At 46.3% G+C, this 20,000-nt stretch overlaps 1 protein-coding gene across 1 annotated transcript in view; it reads left to right on the top strand.

Annotated features, from left to right (window-relative positions):
• Positions 1-20,000, top strand: part of lamc1 (laminin, gamma 1) — an 82,627-nt gene that overhangs the window by 50,137 nt on the left and 12,490 nt on the right. The window contains exons 18-21 of the mRNA XM_039816091.1: positions 5,643-5,752; positions 18,469-18,564; positions 18,650-18,729; positions 19,404-19,541. Of these exons, the coding sequence (XP_039672025.1) occupies positions 5,643-5,752; positions 18,469-18,564; positions 18,650-18,729; positions 19,404-19,541 (424 nt within the window). The remainder of the gene's footprint in view (positions 1-5,642; positions 5,753-18,468; positions 18,565-18,649; positions 18,730-19,403; positions 19,542-20,000) is intronic.

The following is a 20,000-nucleotide window of genomic DNA, read 5'->3' as shown; positions in this document are numbered from 1 at the left end:
TTTAGGACCTGTTAGTCAGGACAGAGGCTTAGCGAAGCTAACCGTGCTAACACTGGGGACATTAAAATAGACCTCAACTTGTGAGACATTCCTGAAAGGAAACATTCCCCTTTCATGGAGCTGCCTAGATTCACTGAATCTGTAGCAACACAAACATATTCATACGTGAAGAGGTTTGTTTAAAAAAGACTGGCCGAGGCTATTTAGCAGAGGCACCGTGGCTCCGTCCGGGCCTTTAGCTCCGCCCAAGACGATTGTGATTGGCTTAAAGGAATGCCAATAAACCAGAGTAAGTTGAAACTAGCGATTGAGACCGTGAACTCATTAAGAAAATGTTTACTTAGGTAATAAGTCAAGAGAGAAGTTGGCTCATTTTCTCACAGACTTCTACAGAAACCAACTTCTTTGGAGTCTCCCCCTGCAGGAAGTCAGATATAAAGCAGCTTTAAGGAGACTCACCCCTGCTGGTAGTTAGAGAGAAAGCAGATTTAAGTAGTCTCCCCCTTGCTGGAAGTTAGAGAGAAAGCAGCTTTAAAGAGTCTCCCCCTGCTGGTAGTTAGAGAGAAAGCAGCTTTAAGGAGTCTCCCCCTGCAGGAAGTCAGATATAATACAGGTTTAAGGAGTCTCCCCCTGCTGGTAGTCAGATATAATGCAGGTTTAAGGAGACTCCCCCTGCTGGAATTCAGATATAATGCAGGTTTAAGGAGACTCCCCCTGCAGGAGTTCAGATATAATGCAGGTTTAAGGAGTCTCCCCCTGCTGGTAGTCAGATATAATGCAGGTTTAAGGAGTCTCCCCCTGCTGGTAGTCAGATATAATGCAGGTTTAAGGAGTCTCCCCCTGCTGGTAGTCAGATATAATGCAGGTTTAAGGAGTCTCCCCCTGCTGGTAGTCAGATATAATACAGGTTTAAGGAGTCTCCCCCTGCTGGTAGTCAGATATAATGCAGGTTTAAGGAGTCTCCCCCTGCTGGAATTCAGATATAATGCAGGTTTAAGGAGTCTCCCCCTGCAGGAAGTCAGATATAATGCAGGTTTAAGGAGTCTCCCCCTGCAGGAATTCAGATATAATGCAGGTTTAAGGAGTCTCCCCCTGCAGGAAGTCAGATATAACGCAGGTTTAAGGTGTCTCCCCCTGCTGGTAGTCAGATATAATGCAGGTTTAAGGAGTCTCCCCCTGCTGGTAGTCAGATATAATGCAGGTTTAAGGAGTCTCCCCCTGCTGGTAGTCAGATATAATGCAGGTTTAAGGAGTCTCCCCCTGCTGGTAGTCAGATATAATACAGGTTTAAGGAGTCTCCCCCTGCTGGTAGTCAGATATAATGCAGGTTTAAGGAGTCTCCCCCTGCTGGTAGTCAGATATAATACAGGTTTAAGGAGTCTCCCCCTGCTGGTAGTCAGATATAATGCAGGTTTAAGGAGTCTCCCCCTGCTGGTAGTCAGATATAATGCAGGTTTAAGGAGTCTCCCCCTGCTGGTAGTCAGATATAATGCAGGTTTAAGGAGTCTCCCCCTGCTGGTAGTCAGATATAATACAGGTTTAAGGAGTCTCCCCCTGCTGGTAGTCAGATATAATGCAGGTTTAAGGAGTCTCCCCCTGCTGGTAGTCAGATATAATACAGGTTTAAGGAGACTCCCCCTGCAGGAATTCAGATATAATGCAGGTTTAAGGAGTCTCCCCTGCTGGAATTCAGATATAATGCAGGTTTAAGGAGTCTCCCCCTGCTGGAATTCAGATATAATGCAGGTTTAAGGAGTCTCCCCCTGCAGGAAGTCAGATATAATGCAGGTTTAAGGAGTCTCCCCCTGCTGGTAGTCAGATATAATGCAGGTTTAAGGAGTCTCCCCCCTGCTGGTAGTCAGATATAATGCAGGTTTAAGGAGTCTCCCCCTGCTGGAATTCAGATATAATGCAGGTTTAAGGAGTCTCCCCCTGCAGGAAGTTAGAGAGAAAGCAGCTTTAAGGAGTCTCCCCCCCTGCTGGAAGTTAGAGAGAATGCAGCTTTAAGTAGTCTCCCCCCCTGCTGGAAGTTAGAGAACGCAGCTTTAAGGAGTCTCCCCCCCTGCTGGAAGTTAGAGAGAATGCAGCTTTAAGTAGTCTCCCCCCTGCTGGAATTCAGATATAATGCAGGTTTAAGGAGTCTCCCCCTGCTGGAAGTTACAGAGAAAGCAGCTTTAAGGAGTCTCCCCCTGCAGGAAGTCAGATATAATACAGGTTTAAGGAGTCTCCCCCTGCTGGTAGTCAGATATAATGCAGGTTTAAGGAGTCTCCCCCTGCTGGTACTCAGATATAATACAGGTTTAAGGAGACTCCCCCTGCAGGAATTCAGATATAATGCAGGTTTAAGGAGTCTCCCCCTGCTGGAATTCAGATATAATGCAGGTTTAAGGAGTCTCCCCCTGCAGGAAGTCAGATATAATGCAGGTTTAAGGAGTCTCCCCCTGCAGGAATTCAGATATAATGCAGGTTTAAGGAGTCTCCCCCTGCAGGAATTCAGATATAATGCAGGTTTAAGGTGTCTCCCCCTGCAGGAAGTCAGATATAACGCAGGTTTAAGGTGTCTCCCCCTGCTGGTAGTCAGATATAATGCAGGTTTAAGGAGTCTCCCCCTGCTGGTAGTCAGATATAATGCAGGTTTAAGGAGTCTCCCCCTGCTGGTAGTCAGATATAATGCAGCTTTAAGGAGTCTCCCCCTGCTGGTAGTCAGATATAATGCAGGTTTAAGGAGTCTCCCCCTGCAGGAGTTCAGATATAATGCAGCTTTAAGGAGTCTCCCCCTGCTGGTAGTCAGATATAATGCAGGTTTAAGGTGTCTCCCCCTGCTGGAAGTTAGAGAGAAAGCAGCTTTAAGGAGACTCCCCCCTGCTGGAAGTTAGAGAGAAAGCAGCTTTAAGGAGTCTCCCCCTGCTGGAAGTTAGAGAGAAAGCAGCTTTAAGGAGTCTCCCCTGCTGGTAGTCAGATATAATGCAGGTTTAAGGAGTCTCCCCTGCTGGTAGTCAGATATAATGCAGGTTTAAGGAGTCTCCCCCGCTGGTAGTCAGATATAATGCAGGTTTAAGGAGTCTCCCCTGCTGGTAGTCAGATATAATACAGGTTTAAGGAGTCTCCCCTGCTGGTAGTCAGATATAATGCAGGTTTAAGGAGTCTCTCCCCTGCAGGAAGTCAGATATAATGCAGGTTTAAGGAGTCTCCCCGCGAATTCAGATATAATGCAGGTTTAAGGAGTCTCCCCTGCAGGAAGTCAGATATAACGCAGGTTTAAGGTGTCTCCCCTGCTGGTTTTCAGATATAATGCAGGTTTAAGGAGTCTCCCCTGCTGGTAGTCAGATATAATGCAGGTTTAAGGAGTCTCCCCTGCTGGTAGTCAGATATAATGCAGGTTTAAGGAGTCTCCCCTGCTGGTAGTCAGATATAATACAGGTTTAAGGAGTCTCCCCTGCTGGTAGTCAGATATAATGCAGGTTTAAGGAGTCTCCCCTGCTGGTAGTCAGATATAATACAGGTTTAAGGAGTCTCCCCTGCTGGTAGTCAGATATAATGCAGGTTTAAGGAGTCTCCCCTCCCGCTGGTAGTCAGATATAATACAGGTTTAAGGAGTCTCCCCTGCTGGTAGTCAGATATAATGCAGGTTTAAGGAGTCCCCCCTGCTGGTAGTCAGATATAATACAGGTTTAAGGAGACTCCCCCTGCAGGAATTCAGATATAATGCAGGTTTAAGGAGTCTCCCCCTGCTGGAATTCAGATATAATGCAGGTTTAAGGAGTCTCCCCCTGCAGGAAGTCAGATATAACGCAGGTTTATGGTGTCTCCCCCTGCTGGTAGTCAGATATAATGCAGGTTTAAGGAGTCTCCCCCGCTGGTAGTCAGATATAATGCAGGTTTAAGGAGTCTCCCCTGCTGGTAGTCAGATATAATGCAGGTTTAAGGAGTCTCCCCTGCTGGAATTCAGATATAATGCAGGTTTAAGGAGTCTCCCCCTGCAGGAAGTTAGAGAGAAAGCAGCTTTAAGGAGTCTCCCCCCCTGCTGGAAGTTAGAGAGAATGCAGCTTTAAGTAGTCTCCGCTCGGAAGTTAGAGAACGCAGCTTTAAGGAGTCTCCCCCCCTGCTGGAAGTTAGAGAGAATGCAGCTTTAAGTAGTCTCCCCCCTGCTGGAATTCAGATATAATGCAGGTTTAAGGAGTCTCCCCCTGCTGGAAGTTACAGAGAAAGCAGCTTTAAGGAGTCTCCCCCTGCAGGAAGTCAGATATAATACAGGTTTAAGGAGTCTCCCCCTGCTGGTAGTCAGATATAATGCAGGTTTAAGGAGTCTCCCCCTGCTGGTAGTCAGATATAATACAGGTTTAAGGAGACTCCCCCTGCAGGAATTCAGATATAATGCAGGTTTAAGGAGTCTCCCCCTGCTGGAATTCAGATATAATGCAGGTTTAAGGAGTCTCCCCCTGCAGGAATTCAGATATAATGCAGGTTTAAGTAGTCTCCCCCTGCAGGAATTCAGATATAATGCAGGTTTAAGGAGTCTCCCCCTGCTGGTAGTCAGATATAATGCAGGTTTAAGGAGTCTCCCCCTGCTGGTAGTCAGATATAATGCAGGTTTAAGGAGTCTCCCCTGCTGGTAGTCAGATATAATACAGGTTTAAGGTGTCTCCCCTGCTGGTAGTCAGATATAATGCAGGTTTAAGGAGTCTCCCCCTGCTGGTAGTCAGATATAATGCAGGTTTAAGGAGTCTCCCCCTGCTGGTAGTCAGATATAATGCAGGTTTAAGGAGTCTCCCCCTGCAGGAGTTCAGATATAATGCAGCTTTAAGGAGTCTCCCCCTGCTGGTAGTCAGATATAATGCAGGTTTAAGGAGTCTCCCCCTGCTTGTAGTCAGATATAATGCAGGTTTAAGGAGTCTCCCCCCTGCTGGTAGTCAGATATAATGCAGGTTTAAGGAGTCTCCCCCTGCTGGTAGTCAGATATAATACAGGTTTAAGGAGTCTCCCCCTGCTGGTAGTCAGATATATTGCAGCTTTAAGGAGTCTCCCCCTGCTGGTAGTCAGATATAATGCAGGTTTAAGGAGTCTCCCCCTGCAGGAGTTCAGATATAATGCAGGTTTAAGGTGTCTCCCCCTGCTGGAAGTTAGAGAGAAAGCAGCTTTAAGGAGACTCCCCCCTGCTGGAAGTTAGAGAGAAAGCAGCTTTAAGGAGTCTCCCCCTGCTGGAAGTTAGAGAGAAAGCAGCTTTAAGGAGTCTCCCCCTGCTGGACGTTAGATATAATGCAGCTTTAAGGAGTCTCCCCCTGCTGGTAGTCAGATATAATGCAGGTTTAAGGAGTCTCCCCCTGCAGGAGTTCAGATATAATGCAGGTTTAAGTGTCTCCCCCTGCTGGAAGTTAGAGAGAAAGCAGCTTGAAGGAGTCTCCCCCTGCTGGAAGTTAGAGAGAAAGCAGCTTTAAGGAGTCTCCCCCTGCTGGAAGTTAGAGAGAAAGCAGCTTTAAGGAGTCTCCCCCTGCAGGACGTTAGATATAATGCAGCTTTAAGGAGTCTCCCCCTGCTGGACGTTAGATATAATGCAGCTTTAAGGAGCTTCAGCGTGTTTCGTTCGGTATTTTAACATTCTGTGGTTAAATCTGAGTAACCCGAGTGACCTTTGACCCCTGCAGACGTGGACCGCGGCCTACTGGATCGCCTGAACGCCATCAACAGCACTCTGACCACTCAGTGGAACCGTCTGCAGAACATCCGCAGCACGGTGGACGACACGGGCACGCAGGCCGACCGCTGCCACACCGTGGCCCCGCGACGCCGTGGGCCTGATCGCACCGCACGACGGGAGCTGGACAAGGCCAAGGACGCCATCGGCAAAGTGGTGAGGGTTACGCCGCAGCCGCCCGTTTGGCACAGTAAACTATTAATAAGCTGAGTTATTAACAGATGTGATGTTGGTCTGCAGGATATCAAGCCCTCCAGCGGCACCGGAAACCCAAACAACATGACGCTGCTGGCTGAGGAGGCTCCGAACGCTGGCCGATAAGTAGGATGGCTTCTTACTGGCCCTCTGTGTGTGGGTGGGTGTGTGTGTGTGTGTGTGTGTGTGTGGGTCTCTGTGTGTTTGTGTGTTTTGTGTGTGTGTCTGTCTGTGTGTGTGTCTGTGTCTGTGTGGGTGTGTGTCTGTGTCTGTGTGTGGGTGTTGTTCTGTGTGTGTGGGTCTCTGTGTGTTTGTGTGTGTGTCTGTGTGTCTGTCTGTGTGTGTGTGTCTGTGTCTGTGTGGGTGTGTCTCTGTGTGTGTGTGTGTGTGTGTGTGGGTCTCTGAGTGAGTGTGTGTGTGTGTGTGTGTGGGTCTCTGAGTGAGTGTATGTATGTGTGTGTCTGTGGGTCTGTGTGTGTGTGTGTGTATATATGTGTCCCACATATATATATATGTGTGATTTGTACAAAACAAGATAACATCTAATTGCAAAGAGGACTTTTCAAAGAGCTTCCAGACTTATACATAGATATATATGTATATGTATATATATATGTGTGTATATATATATATATATATATATATATATGTGTGTGTATATGTACACATATATATATATATATATACATCTACATTTATATCATATATATAGATATATATGTAGATGTAGCTCCTCTCAGACATCTGACCGCCTCAAAGACATACCCCTTCATACGTCTGTGTTTTTCCCTCAGGCACAAGATGGACGCCGACCAGATCGAGACGATCGCCAGAGACGCTAACGACATCGCCCACCAAAGCGTACAACCTGCTGCTGAAGACTCTGGACGGAGAGGGCAAGACAAGCCAGGACATCGACGAGCTCAACAAGAAGTAACGCGCGCGTTAATCTTCCACAGACAGACACACACAGACACAATAAAGCTCATAATTAAGTTACTTTTGATACTTAAGTACAATAAATGCTCGCTTCGCGTCAAGCGATTAAAATATTTAATCGTGATTAATTGACATTGACATACTCGCAATTAATCGCAATTAATCGCACTTTTTATCTATTCTACATGTCCCTTGATTTCTTTTTGTCTCATTATATTAATTTTCTCATTTTAATGCTCTTATCAACATGGAAAAGTGGATCGGCTTGCTTTGTGCTCGACCATCAGCTGTGTGCTCGACCATCAGCTGTGTGCTCGGCCATCAGCTGTGTGCTCGACCATCGGCTGTGTGCTCGGCCATCAGCTGTGTGCTTGACCATCAGCTGTGTGCTCGGCCATCAGCTGGTATTTCGGACTAGACGTGCTGCGATGATAGCTCAGTTCACAACCACCAAACACACACATCACTTTGGTCTTGTCAATGGAACCATTTGGCAACTTTTTAAAAGTAAACTTTCCATTCAGAATCTTATTGGGGTCCATTTCGGCGTCTCGCCGCTCGCCAACCACTCAAAACGTAACGTTAGCCTGCTACTCTTTGGCCGGCTCGCCAGCCCAAACAAGTGTGTGTAGCGTCTCTGTTGTTGTGTTTCCGGTCTAGCTAGATCCGGTGTGGTGTTTGTAGTTTTTCTAACGTTACTAGTTGTTGCAACGGCATGTGAAAAAAACTACAAAGTTTGCTAGGCCAAGAAGAACGTTAATCTCGCGATAAAAACGACGCCGTTAATAACGCGTTTAACTGACAGCACTAGTAAATACCAAATACTTTAGGACTTCTACTTAGGAATATTATAAAGGTGATTTTAACTTCTACCAAAGTCATTTTCTGGTAACATTTTTGCACTTTTACTGATGTAGTATTGCTTTCGAATACTTTTACACCGAGCTGGTAGCCTGGTGTTATATTTGTGTATGTGTTATGCGTTCAGGTACAACGAGGCGGCGGAGCTGGCTAAGAATCTGGAGAAACAGGCCAACAAGGTTCAGGCGGAGGCGGAAGATGCCGGAAACCAAGCTCTGAAGATCTTGGCCAACCTGACCAGCGTGCGAGCGTTCAACACCAAAGCTCTGGAGGTGATTTAAAACCTAAACGCGGAACTGGGCTTGTCTGTTCCTTAGTTTGTCTGTTCCTTAGTCCGCCTGTTTCTAGTTTTATCTGTTCCTTAGTTTGTCTGTCTAGTCTGTCTGTTCCTTAGTTTATCTGTTCCTTAGTTTATCTTGTTCCTTAGTTTGTCTGTTCCCTTAGTTTATCTGTTCCTTTAGTCTGTCTGTTCCTTTTAGCTGTCTGCCCTAGTTTATCTGTTCCTTAGTCTGTCTGTTCCCTTAGTTTGTCTGTTCCCAGTTTGTCTGTTCCTTAGTCTGTCTGTTCCTTAGTTTATCTGTTCCTTAGTTTGTCTGTTTCTTAGTTTATCTGTTCCTTAGTTTATCTGTCTTGGGGTCTGTCTGTTCCTTAGTCTGTCTGTTCCTTAGTTTATCTGTTCCTTAGTTTGTCTGTTCCTTAGTCTGTCTGTTCCTTAGTTTATCTGTTCCTTAGTCTGTCTGTTCCTTTAGTTTATCTGTTCCTTAGTTTGTCTGTTCCTAGTCTGTCTGTTCCTTAGTTTATCTGTTCCTAGTTTGTCTGTTTCTAGTTTATCTGTTCCTTAGTTTATCTGTTCCTTAGTCTGTCTGTTCCTTAGTTTGTCTGTTCCTAGTTTATCTGTTCCTTAGTCTGTCTGTTCCTTAGTTTGTCTGTTCCTTAGTTTGTCTGTTCCTTAGTTTGTCTGTTCCTTAGTTTATCTGTTCCTAGTTTATCTGTTCCTGGTCTATCTGTTCCTTAGTTTGTCTGTTCCTTAGTTTGTCTGTTCCTTAGTTTGTCTGTTCCTAGTTTGTCTGTTCCCTTAGTTTATCTGTTCCCTTTAGTTTGTCTGTTCCTTAGTTTGTCTGTTCCTTAGTTTATCTTGTTCCTAGTCTGTCTGTTCCTTAGTCTGTCTGTTCCTTAGTCTGTCTGTTCCTTAGTTTGTCTGTTCCTTAGTTTGTCTGTTCCTTAGTTTATCTGTTCCTTTAGTTTGTCTGTTCCTTAGTTTATCTGTTCCTAGTTTGTCTGTTCCTTAGTTTGTCTGTTCCTTAGTTTGTCTGTTCCTTTTTAGTTTGTCTGTTCCTTAGTTTATCTGTTCCCAGTTTATCTGTTCCCAGTTTATCTTGCCCATTCAGCCCCGTCAGGCAGCGAGGCCAAACGCCAACGGCCTGCACTGCCACAACGCCAAGCGAGGGCCAACTCTTCTCGGCCGCTCGTCGATGCAAAACGTGACAAGACAGTGACGACATCACTGACATCGCCTCTTTATTTTGATTGTTTAATTTTTAATAGTTTTTTGCAAAATTGGAGAATGGATTATTTGAACCCAGCCCTAGTTTTAAAGAACCGTGTGTGTGTGTTTCTTCTGTAACTGTGTGTGTGTGTGTGTGTGTGTGTGTGTGTGTGTGTGTTTCTGTGTGTGTGTGTGTGCTCTGTGTGTGTGTGTGTCTGTGTGTGTGTGTGTGTCTGTGTGTGTGTGTGTGTGTGTCCAGTGTGTCCGTCTGTGCGTCTGTGTCTGTGTGTGTGTGTGTGTGTGTCCTGCGCAAAATTCCGCGTGTGTTTCTGTGCGTCTTTTTGCGTCCTTGCTCTCTATATCCGTCCTGCGTGCGGTTTCGTGTCTGTGTGTGTGTGTGTGCAAGGTCTGTGTGTGTGCGTGTGTGTGTCTGTGTGTGTGTCTTAAAGTGTGCGTGTGTGTGTGTGTGTCTGTGTGCGTGTGTGTGTGCGTCCGTCCGTTCTGTGTCTCGTGTGTGTGTCTAAGGTGTGTGTCTCGTGCGTCTAGTACCCTTTCGTGTGTCTCATCTCCGTCTCGTCCTGTGTGTGTGTGTGTGTCGGTGTAGTGTGTGTTTCGTGTCGTGTGTGTGTGTGCGTGTGCTGCGTCTGTGTGTGTGTGTGTGTGTGTGTGTTCTCTACACTCAGTGTGTGTGTGCGTTTCTGTGTCTGTGCGTGTGTGTTGTGTGTTTCTGCAGGTCTGTGCGTGTGTGTCTGTGTGTGTGTTCCTGTGTCGTGTGTGTGTGTGTGTTTCGTGTCTGTGTGTGTAACTGCTGGTGTGTGTGCGGTTTCTGTGGTCTGTGTGTGTGGGTGATTGCCTCTGTGTGTGTCTGCGTGTCGTAAGGTGTCTCCCTGTGTACTGTGTCTTGTGTGTGCTCGGGGCCCAGTGTGCGTTCTGTGTGTGTGTGTGTGCGTCTCTGTGTGTGTCCCCTGTTTCCCCGTCTGTCTCGTGTGTGTGCCCCTGTGCGTGTTTCGTGCGTGTGTGCGTCTCGCGTGTGTGTGTGTGTCTCTGCGTCTGTGTGTGTCCTGTGCGTGTTTCGTGTCCCCCTGTGTGTGTGTCTAACTGTGTGCGTGTGTTTCTGTGTCTGTGTGTGTGTGTGTGTGTTTCTGTGTCTGTGTGTGTGTGTCTCTGTGTGTGTGTGTTTCTGTGTCTGTGTGTGTGTGTCTGTGTGTGTTCTGTGGTCTGTGTGTGTGTGTCCTCGTGTTTCTGTGTCTGTGTGAAATCTGTGTACTTTGCTGTGTGTGTGTTCTGTGTCTGCGTGTGTGTGTCTCTGTGTGTGTTTCTGTGTAGTGTGTGTGTGTCCTGTGTGCGTTCTGTGTGTGTAACGTGTCTAAATTTCTGTGTGTGTGTGTGTCTCGTGTGTCTCGTGTGTTTGTGCGTACTCTGTGTGTCTCTGTTTCTGTCTGTCCTGTGCGTGTTTCTCTGTGCGGCTCTGTGTCTGTGTGTGTGTGTGTGTGTGTATTTCTGTGTCTATGTCTATATGTGTGTGTGTGTGTGTGTGTGTGTGTGTGTGTGTGTGTGTGTGTGTGTTGTGTGTGTTCTAGGTCCAACAGCTGCAGCACGTATCCCGGGGGCCCCGTGGTCCGCCAGTGTAAAGAGGATCGCGCTTCAGTGTCAGTTCCGCTCGTCGGGTGCCGTACTAGCGAGGAGAATTACTTCTACAACCCGCCGTCCTTGGCTTCCAGTAGTGCCCGGCCCCTGCTACAGTCTGCAGCTACGCGGAACACACAACAACACATCATCATCATCAATACATAACAATACTCCGGACAGTCACACACACACATACACACACACACACAATAAACACACACATTATGCACACAACAGTTTTCATAGTTATCTCATAACATGGGAGCTTGTTTCCCATTCATTAGTGTAGTTTCCATTGGTAACCACATAGTTTTTTCTAAACCTCCTTCCTACACTGGCTGACCATAGATATTTTAGTATTGTCCAAAGTGTGCCTGTTCACAGCAAGCAGTTTTCGTATCGTCACATATCATGCTGTCGGGTCACTCAGTTTGCCTCTGAGATTTGTAGAATTAAAAGGCTGTCGTACTACCACACAAGCACCCAACCCCTTTACATAAATAATAATAATATGCACATATGTGTAAATTATTTACCATGACTCCCAGTTTTAATCTTTTACCCATCTTCATTCTCTGCTCTATGTTCCTAAGTTAAATAGGTTTTTTTATAGTTTGCACATAGAGCTGTGCAATATATCGATATTATATCACATATATCGTGATATGAGACTGGATATCGTCTTAGGATTTGGATATCGTAATTGACATAAGTGCCTTTTCCTGGTTTTAAAGGCTGCATTACAGTAAAGTATGTACTCTTTCTGAACTCACCAGACTGTTGTAACTGTTCTATTATTTCTTTACCCACTTAGTACATTATATCCACATTACTGGTGATTATTGATCGTAATTCGCAGTGTGTAAATATGCTGTGAAAGCACCGATAGTCAACACTTCAATATCGCTAGCCATCGATATCGTAGGTGATTTGCTCAAAAATATCGTGATATTTGATTTTCCTCAATCGCCCATGCCCCATTGTAACAATAGTGGCACTTTGAATTCAGCTTGTATGTTACACAATAATCAATCAAGTCCTTCTGATTGTCAGGATTTGTGTGTGTGTGTGTGTGTGTGTGTGTGTGTGTGTGTGTGTGTGTGTGTGTGTGTGTGTGTGTGTGTGTGTGTGTGTGTGTGTGTGTGTGTGTGTGTGTGTGTGTGTGTGTGTGTGTGTGTGTGTGCAGGTAACATACAGCAGAGGCAGAAGCTCCACGAGCTGCAGACTCTGATAGATAACCCCGGCGTCAGACACGGTCAGCGATAAAGCCTTCGAGGACCGCGTGAAGGAGGCCGTAGAGAGCCATCATGGAGTTGCTGGAGGAGGCGACCAGCAAAGGTAATCGCCACACTGCGCCGAAGCCACAACACGGCTTCACAACAGAGTATCTGGGGTTCTGTCACGGATCAAGTAAACTAAACACTGTAGTGCCGTGGGCTCATTTAGGTTTTCTCAAAACCGACATGACGCATTTTTGGACTAGAGGGGCAACATTTTTAGGGATAAATTTTGCACATTTAGAGCCGGCGGAGGAGGGTCTGTCTAGTCCACACAGCATTCCTGGATAGAAGGACAACGGGCTTCGGGTTTATTGGCATTTCTTTAAACCAATCACAATGGTCTTGGCGGGGCTAAGCTCCAGATGGAGCCACGGGTGCCTCTAGCTAAATAGTCTCAGGAAGGAACTTGTTTTGGTGGAACATGTGTCGTAGTTTAAGAGTGTTAGTCGGGGCAACAGAAAAACTCTGATTGGACAGATAGGTCTAGCTAGCTGTCTGGATTTACCCTGCAGAGATCTGAGGAGCAGTTAACCATAGTCCTCACAAATCCAACCGGAGGTGTAGAACACCAACACAGAGACAGAGGAAGGGGGACGCAGCACTGGTCTACAAAGAGGGACATCCGGGGAATTTCCTGCACCACAATAGCAATCCGGAAGTAAATGATGGTCCCATTTACTTTTAAAATAGACAATAAAGCAGGGGATGCTTTAGGACCTGTTAGTCGACAGAGGTCGTAGCTGGCTAACCGTGGCTAACACTGGGGACATTAAAATAGACCCTCAACTTGGAGACATTCCTGAAAGGAAACATTCCCCTTTCATGGAGCTGCCTAGATTCACTGAATCGTAGCAACACAAACATATTCATACTCGAAGAGGTTTGTTTAAAAAAGACTGGCCGAGGCTATTTAGCAGAGGCACCGTGTCTCGGTCCGGGCCTTTTTAGCTCCGCCCAAGACGATTGTGATTGGCTTAAAGGAATGCCAATAAACCAGAGTAAGTTGAAAAACTAGCGATTGAGACCGTAACTGGCATTAAGAAAAATGTTTATTTAGGTAATAAGTCAAGAGAGAAGTTGGTCTATTTTCTCCACAGACTTCTACAGAAACCAACTTCTTGGAGTCTCCTCGCAGGAAGTCAGATATAAAGCAGCTTTTAAGGAGACTCACCCCTGCTGGTAGTTAGAGAGAAAGCAGATTTAAGTAGTCTCCCCCTTGCTGGAAGTTAGAGAGAAAGCAGCTTTAAAGAGTCTCCCCCTGCTGGTAGTTAGAGAGAAAGCAGCTTTAAGGAGTCTCCCTGCAGGAAGTCAGATATAATACAGGTTTAAGGAGTCTCCCTGCTGGTAGTCAGGATATAATGCAGGTTTAAGGAGACTCCCCTGCTGGAATTCAGATATAATGCAGGTTTAAGGAGACTCCCCCTGCAGGAGTTCAGATATAATGCAGGTTTAAGGAGTCTCCCCTGCTGGTAGTCAGATATAATGCAGGTTTAAGGAGTCTCCCCTGCTGGTAGTCAGATATAATGCAGGTTTAAGGAGTCTCCCCTGCTGGTAGTCAGATATAATGCAGGTTTAAGGAGTCTCCCCCGCTGGTAGTCAGATATAATACAGGTTTAGCAGGAGTCTCCCCTGCTGGTAGTCAGGATATAATGCAGGTTTAAGGAGTCTCCCCTGCTAGGAATTCAGATATAATGCAGGTTTAAGGAGTCTCCCCTGCAGAAGTCAGATATAATGCAGGTTTAAGGAGTCTCCCCTGCAGGAATTCAGATATAATGCAGGTTTAAGGAGTCTCCCCCGCAGGAAGTCAGATATAACGCAGGTTTAAGGTGTCTCCCCTGCTGGTAGTCAGATATAATGCAGGTTTAAGGAGTCTCCCCTGCTGGTAGTAGATATAATGCAGGTTTAAGGAGTCTCCCCTGCTGGTAGTCAGATATAATGCAGGTTTAAGGAGTCTCCCCCTGCTGGTAGTCAGATATAATACAGGTTTAAGGAGTCTCCCCTGCTGGTAGTCAGATATAATGCGGTTTAAGGAGTCTCCCCTGCTGGTAGTCAGATATAATACAGGTTTAAGGAGTCCCCCTGCTGGTAGTCAGATATAATGCAGGTTTAAGGAGTCTCCCCTGCTGGTAGTCAGATATAATGCAGGTTTAAGGAGTCTCCCCTGCTGGTAGTCAGATATAATGCAGGTTTTAAAGGAGTCTCCCCTGCTGGTAGTCAGATATAATACAGGTTTAAGGAGTCTCCCCTGCTGGTAGTCAGATATAATGCAGGTTTAAGGAGTCTCCCTGCTGGTAGTCAGATATATACAGGTTTAAGGAGACTCCCCCTGCAGAATTCAGGTTATTGCTAGAGTCTAAGGAGTCCCCTGCTGGAATTCAGATATATAATGCAGGTTTAAGGAGTCTCCCCGATTGGAATCAGATATAATGCAGGTTTAAGGAGTCTCCCCTGCAGGAAGTCAGATATAATGCAGGTTTAAGGATCGTCCCCTGCTGGTAGTCAGATATAATGCGGTTTAAGGAGTCTCCCCCTGCTGGTAGTCAGATATAATGCAGGTTTAAGGAGTCTCCCCCTGCTGGAATTCAGATATAATGCAGGTATAAGGAGTCTCCCCTGCAGGAAGCAGAAGAAAAGCAGCTTTAAGGAGTCTCCCCTGCTGGAAGTTAGAGAGAATGCAGCTTTGAGTAGTCTCCCCTGCTGGAAGTTAGAGAACGAGCTTTAAGGAGTCTCCCCTGCTGGAAGTTAGAGAGAATGCAGCTTTAAGTAGTCTCCCCCTGCTGGAATTCAGATATAATGCAGGTTTAAGGAGTCTCCCCTGCTGGAAGTTACAGAGAAAGCAGCTTTAAGGAGTCTCCCCTGCAGGAAGTCAGATATAATACAGGTTTAAGGAGTCTCCCCTGCTGGTAGTCAGATATAATGCAGGTTTAAGGAGTCTCCCCTGCTGGTACTCGGATATAATACAGGTTTAAGGAGACTCCCCTGCAGGAATTCAGATATAATGCAGGTTTAAGGAGTCTCCCCTGCTGGAATTCAGATATAATGCAGGTTTAAGGAGTCTCCCCTGCAGGAAGTCAGATATAATGCAGGTTTAAGGAGTCTCCCCTGCAGGAATTCAGATATAATGCAGGTTTAAGGAGTCTCCCCCTGCAGGAATTCAGATATAATGCAGGTTTAAGGTGTCTCCCCCTGCAGGAAGTCAGATATAACGCAGGTTTAAGGTGTCTCCCCCTGCTGGTAGTCAGATATAATGCAGGTTTAAGGAGTCTCCCCCTGCTGGTAGTCAGATATAATGCAGGTTTAAGGAGTCTCCCCTGCTGGTAGTCAGATATAATGCAGCTTTAAGGAGCTCCCCCGCTGGTGGTAGTCAGATATAATGCAGGTTTAAGGAGTCTCCCCTGCAGGAGTTCAGATATAATGCAGCTTTAAGGAGTCTCCCCTGCTGGTAGTCAGATATAATGCAGGTTTAAGGTGTCTCCCCTGCGGGAAGTTTAGAGAAAGCAGCTTTAAGGAGACTCCCCCTGCTGTAAGTTAGAGAAAGCAGCTTTAAGGAGTCTCCCCTGCTGGAAGTTAGAGAGAAAGCAGCTTTAAGGAGTCTCCCCTGCTGGTAGTCAGATATAATGCAGGTTTAAGGAGTCTCCCCTGCTGGTAGTCAGATATAATGCAGGTTTAAGGAGTCTCCCCTGCTGGTAGTCAGATATAATGCAGGTTTAAGGAGTCTCCCCTGCTGGTAGTCAGATATAATACAGGTTTAAGGAGTCTCCCCCTGCTAGTCAGATATAATGCAGGTTTAAGGAGTCTCCCCGCAGGAAGTCAGATATAATGCAGGTTTAAGGAGTCTCCCCTGCAGGAATTCAGATATAATGCAGGTTTAAGGAGTCTCCCCCTGCAGGAAGTCAGATATAACGCAGGTTTAAGGTGTCTCCCCCTGCTGGTTTTCAGATATAATGCAGGTTTAAGGAGTCTCCCCCTGCTGGTAGTCAGATATAATGCAGGTTTAAGGAGTCTCCCCCTGCAGGAAGTCAGATATAATGCAGGTTTAAGGAGTCTCCCCTGCTGGTAGTCAGATATAATACAGGTTTAAGGAGTCTCCCCTGCTGGTAGTCAGATATAATGCGGTTTAAGGAGTCTCCCTGCTGGTGGTAGTCAGATATAATACAGGTTTAAGGAGTCTCCCCCTGCTGGTAGTCAGATATAATGCAGGTTTAAGGAGTCTCCCCTGCTGGTAGTCAGATATAATACAGGTTTAAGGAGTCTCCCCTGCTGGTAGTCAGATATACTGCAGGTTTAAGGAGTCTCCCCTGCTGGTAGTCAGATATAATACAGGTTTAAGGAGACTCCCCTGCAGGAATATTAGATATAATGCAGGTTTAAGGAGTCTCCCCCGCTGGAATTCAGATATAATGCAGGTTTAAGGAGTCTCCCCTGCAGGAAGTCAGATATAACGCAGGTTTATGGTGTCTCCCCCGCTGGTAGTCAGATATAATGCAGGTTTAAGGAGTCTCCCCTGCTGGTAGTCAGATATAATGCAGGTTTAAGGAGTCTCCCCCCTGCTGGTAGTCAGATATAATGCAGGTTTAAGGAGTCTCCCCCCTGCTGGAATTCAGATATAATGCAGGTTTAAGGAGTCTCCCCTGCAGGAAGTTAGAGAGAAAGCAGCTTTAAGGAGTCTCCCCCTGCTGGGAAGTTAGAGAGAATGCAGCTTTAGGTAGTCTCCCCTGCTGGAAGTTAGAGAACGCAGCTTTAAGGAGTCTCCCCCCCTGCTGGAAGTTAGAGAGAATGCAGCTTTAAGTAGTCTCCCCCCTGCTGGAATTCAGATATAATGCAGGTTTAAGGAGTCTCCCCCTGCTGGAAGTTACAGAGAAAGCAGCTTTAAGGAGTCTCCCCCTGCAGGAAGTCAGATATAATACAGGTTTAAGGAGTCTCCCCTGCTGGTAGTCAGATATAATGCAGGTTTAAGGAGTCTCCCCTGCTGGTAGTCAGATATAATACAGGTTTTAAGGAGACTCCCCTGCAGGAATTCAGATATAATGCAGGTTTAAGGAGTCTCCCCGGCTGAATTCAGATATAATGCAGGTTTAAGGAGTCTCCCCTGCAGGAATTCGCATATAATGCAGGTTTAAGTAGTCTCCCCTGCAGGAATTCAGATATAATGCAGGTTTAAGGAGTCTCCCCCGCTGGTAGTCAGATATAATGCAGGTTTAAGGAGTCTCCCCCTGCTGGTAGTCAGATATAATGCAGGTTTAAGGAGTCTCCCCCTGCTGGTAGTCAGATATAATACAGGTTTAAGGTGTCTCCCCCTGCTGGTAGTCAGATATAATGCAGGTTTAAGGAGTCTCCCCCTGCTGGTAGTCAGATATAATGCAGGTTTAAGGAGTCTCCCCCTGCTGGTAGTCAGATATAATGCAGGTTTAAGGAGTCTCCCCGGCAAGAGAGTTCAGATATAATGCAGCTTTAGGAGTCTCCCCCTGCTGGTAGTCAGATATAATGCAGGTTTAAGGAGTCTCCCCCTGCTTGTAGTCGATATAATGCAGGTTTAAGGAGTCTCCCCCTGCTGGTAGTCAGATATAATGCAGGTTTAAGGAGTCTCCCCTGCTGGTAGTCAGATATAATACAGGTTTAAGGAGTCTCCCCTGCTGGTAGTCAGATATATTGCAGCTTTAAGGAGTCTCCCCTGCTGGTAGTCAGATATAATGCAGGTTTAAGGAGTCTCCCCTGCAGGAGTTCAGATATAATGCAGGTTTAAGGTGTCTCCCCTGCTGGAAGTTAGAGAGAAAGCAGCTTTAAGGAGACTCCCCCTGCTGGAAGTTAGAGAGAAAGCAGCTTTAAGGAGCTCCCCTGCTGGAAGTTAGAGAGAAAGCAGCTTTAAGGAGTCTCCCCTGCTGGACGTTAGATATAATGCAGCTTTAGGGATCTCCCCTGCTGGTAGTCAGATATAATGCAGGTTTAAGGAGTCTCCCCTGCAGGAGTTCAGATATAATGCAGGTTTAAGTGTCTCCCCGCGCGGAAGTTAGAGAGAAAGCAGCTTGAAGGAGTCTCCCCTGCTGGAAGTTAGAGAGAAAGCAGCTTTAAGGAGTCTCCCCCTGCTGGAAGTTAGAGAGAAAGCAGCTTTAAGGAGTCTCCCCCTGCAGGACGTTAGATATAATGCAGCTTTAAGGAGTCTCCCCCTGCTGGACGTTAGATATAATGCAGCTTTAAGGAGCTTCAGCGTGTTTCGTTCGGTATTTTAACATTCTGTGGTTAAATCTGAGTAACCCGAGTGACCTTTGACCCCTGCAGACGTGGACCGCGGCCTACTGGATCGCCTGAACGCCATCAACAGCACTCTGACCACTCAGTGGAACCGTCTGCAGAACATCCGCAGCACGGTGGACGACACGGGCACGCAGGCCGACCGCGCTCGCCACCGCGTCCGCGACGCCGAGGGCCTGATCGACCGCGCACGCCAGGAGCTGGACAAGGCCAAGGACGCCATCGGCAAAGTGGTGAGGGTTCGCCGCCGCAGCCGCCGTTTGGCACAGTAAACTATTAATAAGCTGAGTTATTAACAGATGTGATGTTGGTCTGCAGGATATCAAGCCTCCCAGCGGCACCGGAGACCCAAACAACATGACGCTGCTGGCTGAGGAGGCTCGCACGCTGGCCGATAAGTAGGATGGCTTCTTACTGGCCCTCTGTGTGTGGGTGTGGGTGTGTGTGTGTGTGTGTGTGTGTGTGGGTCTCTGTGTGTTTGTGTGTGTTTGTGTGTGTGTCTGTCTGTGTGTGTGTCTGTGTCTGTGTGGGTGTGTCTGTGTCTGTGTGTGGGTGTGTGTGTGTGTGTGTGTGTGGGTCTCTGTGTGTTTGTGTGTGTGTCTGTGTGTCTGTGTGTGTGTGTGTCTGTGTCTGTGTGGGTGTGTCTCTGTGTGTGTGTGTGTGTGTGTGTGGGTCTCTGAGTGAGTGTGTGTGTGTGTGTGTGTGGGTCTCTGAGTGAGTGTATGTATGTGTGTGTCTGTGGTCTGTGTGTGTGTGTGTGTATATATGTGTCCCACATATATATATATATGTGTGATTTGTACAAAACAAGATAACATCTAATTGCAAAGAGGACTTTTCAAAGAGCTTCCAGACTTATACATAGATATATATGTATATGTATATATATATGTGTGTATATATATATATATATATATATATATGTGTGTGTATATGTACACATATATATATATATATATATATACATCTACATTTATATCTATATATATAGATATATATGTAGATGTAGCTCCTCTCAGACATCTGACCGCCTCAAAGACATCCCCTTCATACGTCTGTGTTTCTCTCTCAGGCACAAGATGGACGCCGACCAGATCGAGACGATCGCCAGAGACGCCAACGACACGTCCACCAAAGCGTACAACCTGCTGCTGAAGACTCTGGACGGAGAGGGCAAGACAAGCCAGGACATCGACGAGCTCAACAAGAAGTACGCCGCGTTTAATCTTCCACAGACAGACACACACAGACACAATAAAGCTCATAATTAAGTTACTTTTGATACTTAAGTACAATAAATGCTCGCGCTGTCAAGCGATTAAAATATTTAATCGTGATTAATCGCATTAATGTCATAGTTAACTCGCAATTAATCGCAATTAATCGCACATTTTTATCTATTCTACATGTCCCTTGATTTCTTTTTGTCTCATTATATTAATTTTCTCATTTTAATGCTCTTATCAACATGGAAAAGTGGATCGGCTTGCTTTGTGCTCGACCATCAGCTGTGTGCTCGACCATCAGCTGTGTGCTCGGCCATCAGCTGTGTGCTCGACCATCGGCTGTGTGCTCGGCCATCAGCTGTGTGCTTGACCATCAGCTGTGTGCTCGGCCATCAGCTGGTATTTCGGACTAGACGTGCTGCGATGATAGCTCAGTTCACAAC

The sequence above is a fragment of the Perca fluviatilis genome, chromosome 11, assembly GCF_010015445.1.
Source record: "Perca fluviatilis chromosome 11, GENO_Pfluv_1.0, whole genome shotgun sequence".
In the NCBI taxonomy this organism is placed as follows: Eukaryota; Metazoa; Chordata; class Actinopteri; order Perciformes; family Percidae; genus Perca; species Perca fluviatilis.
The sequence above is the reverse complement of the archived record's forward strand: the minus strand, read 5'-3'. Positions and strand labels throughout refer to the sequence as shown.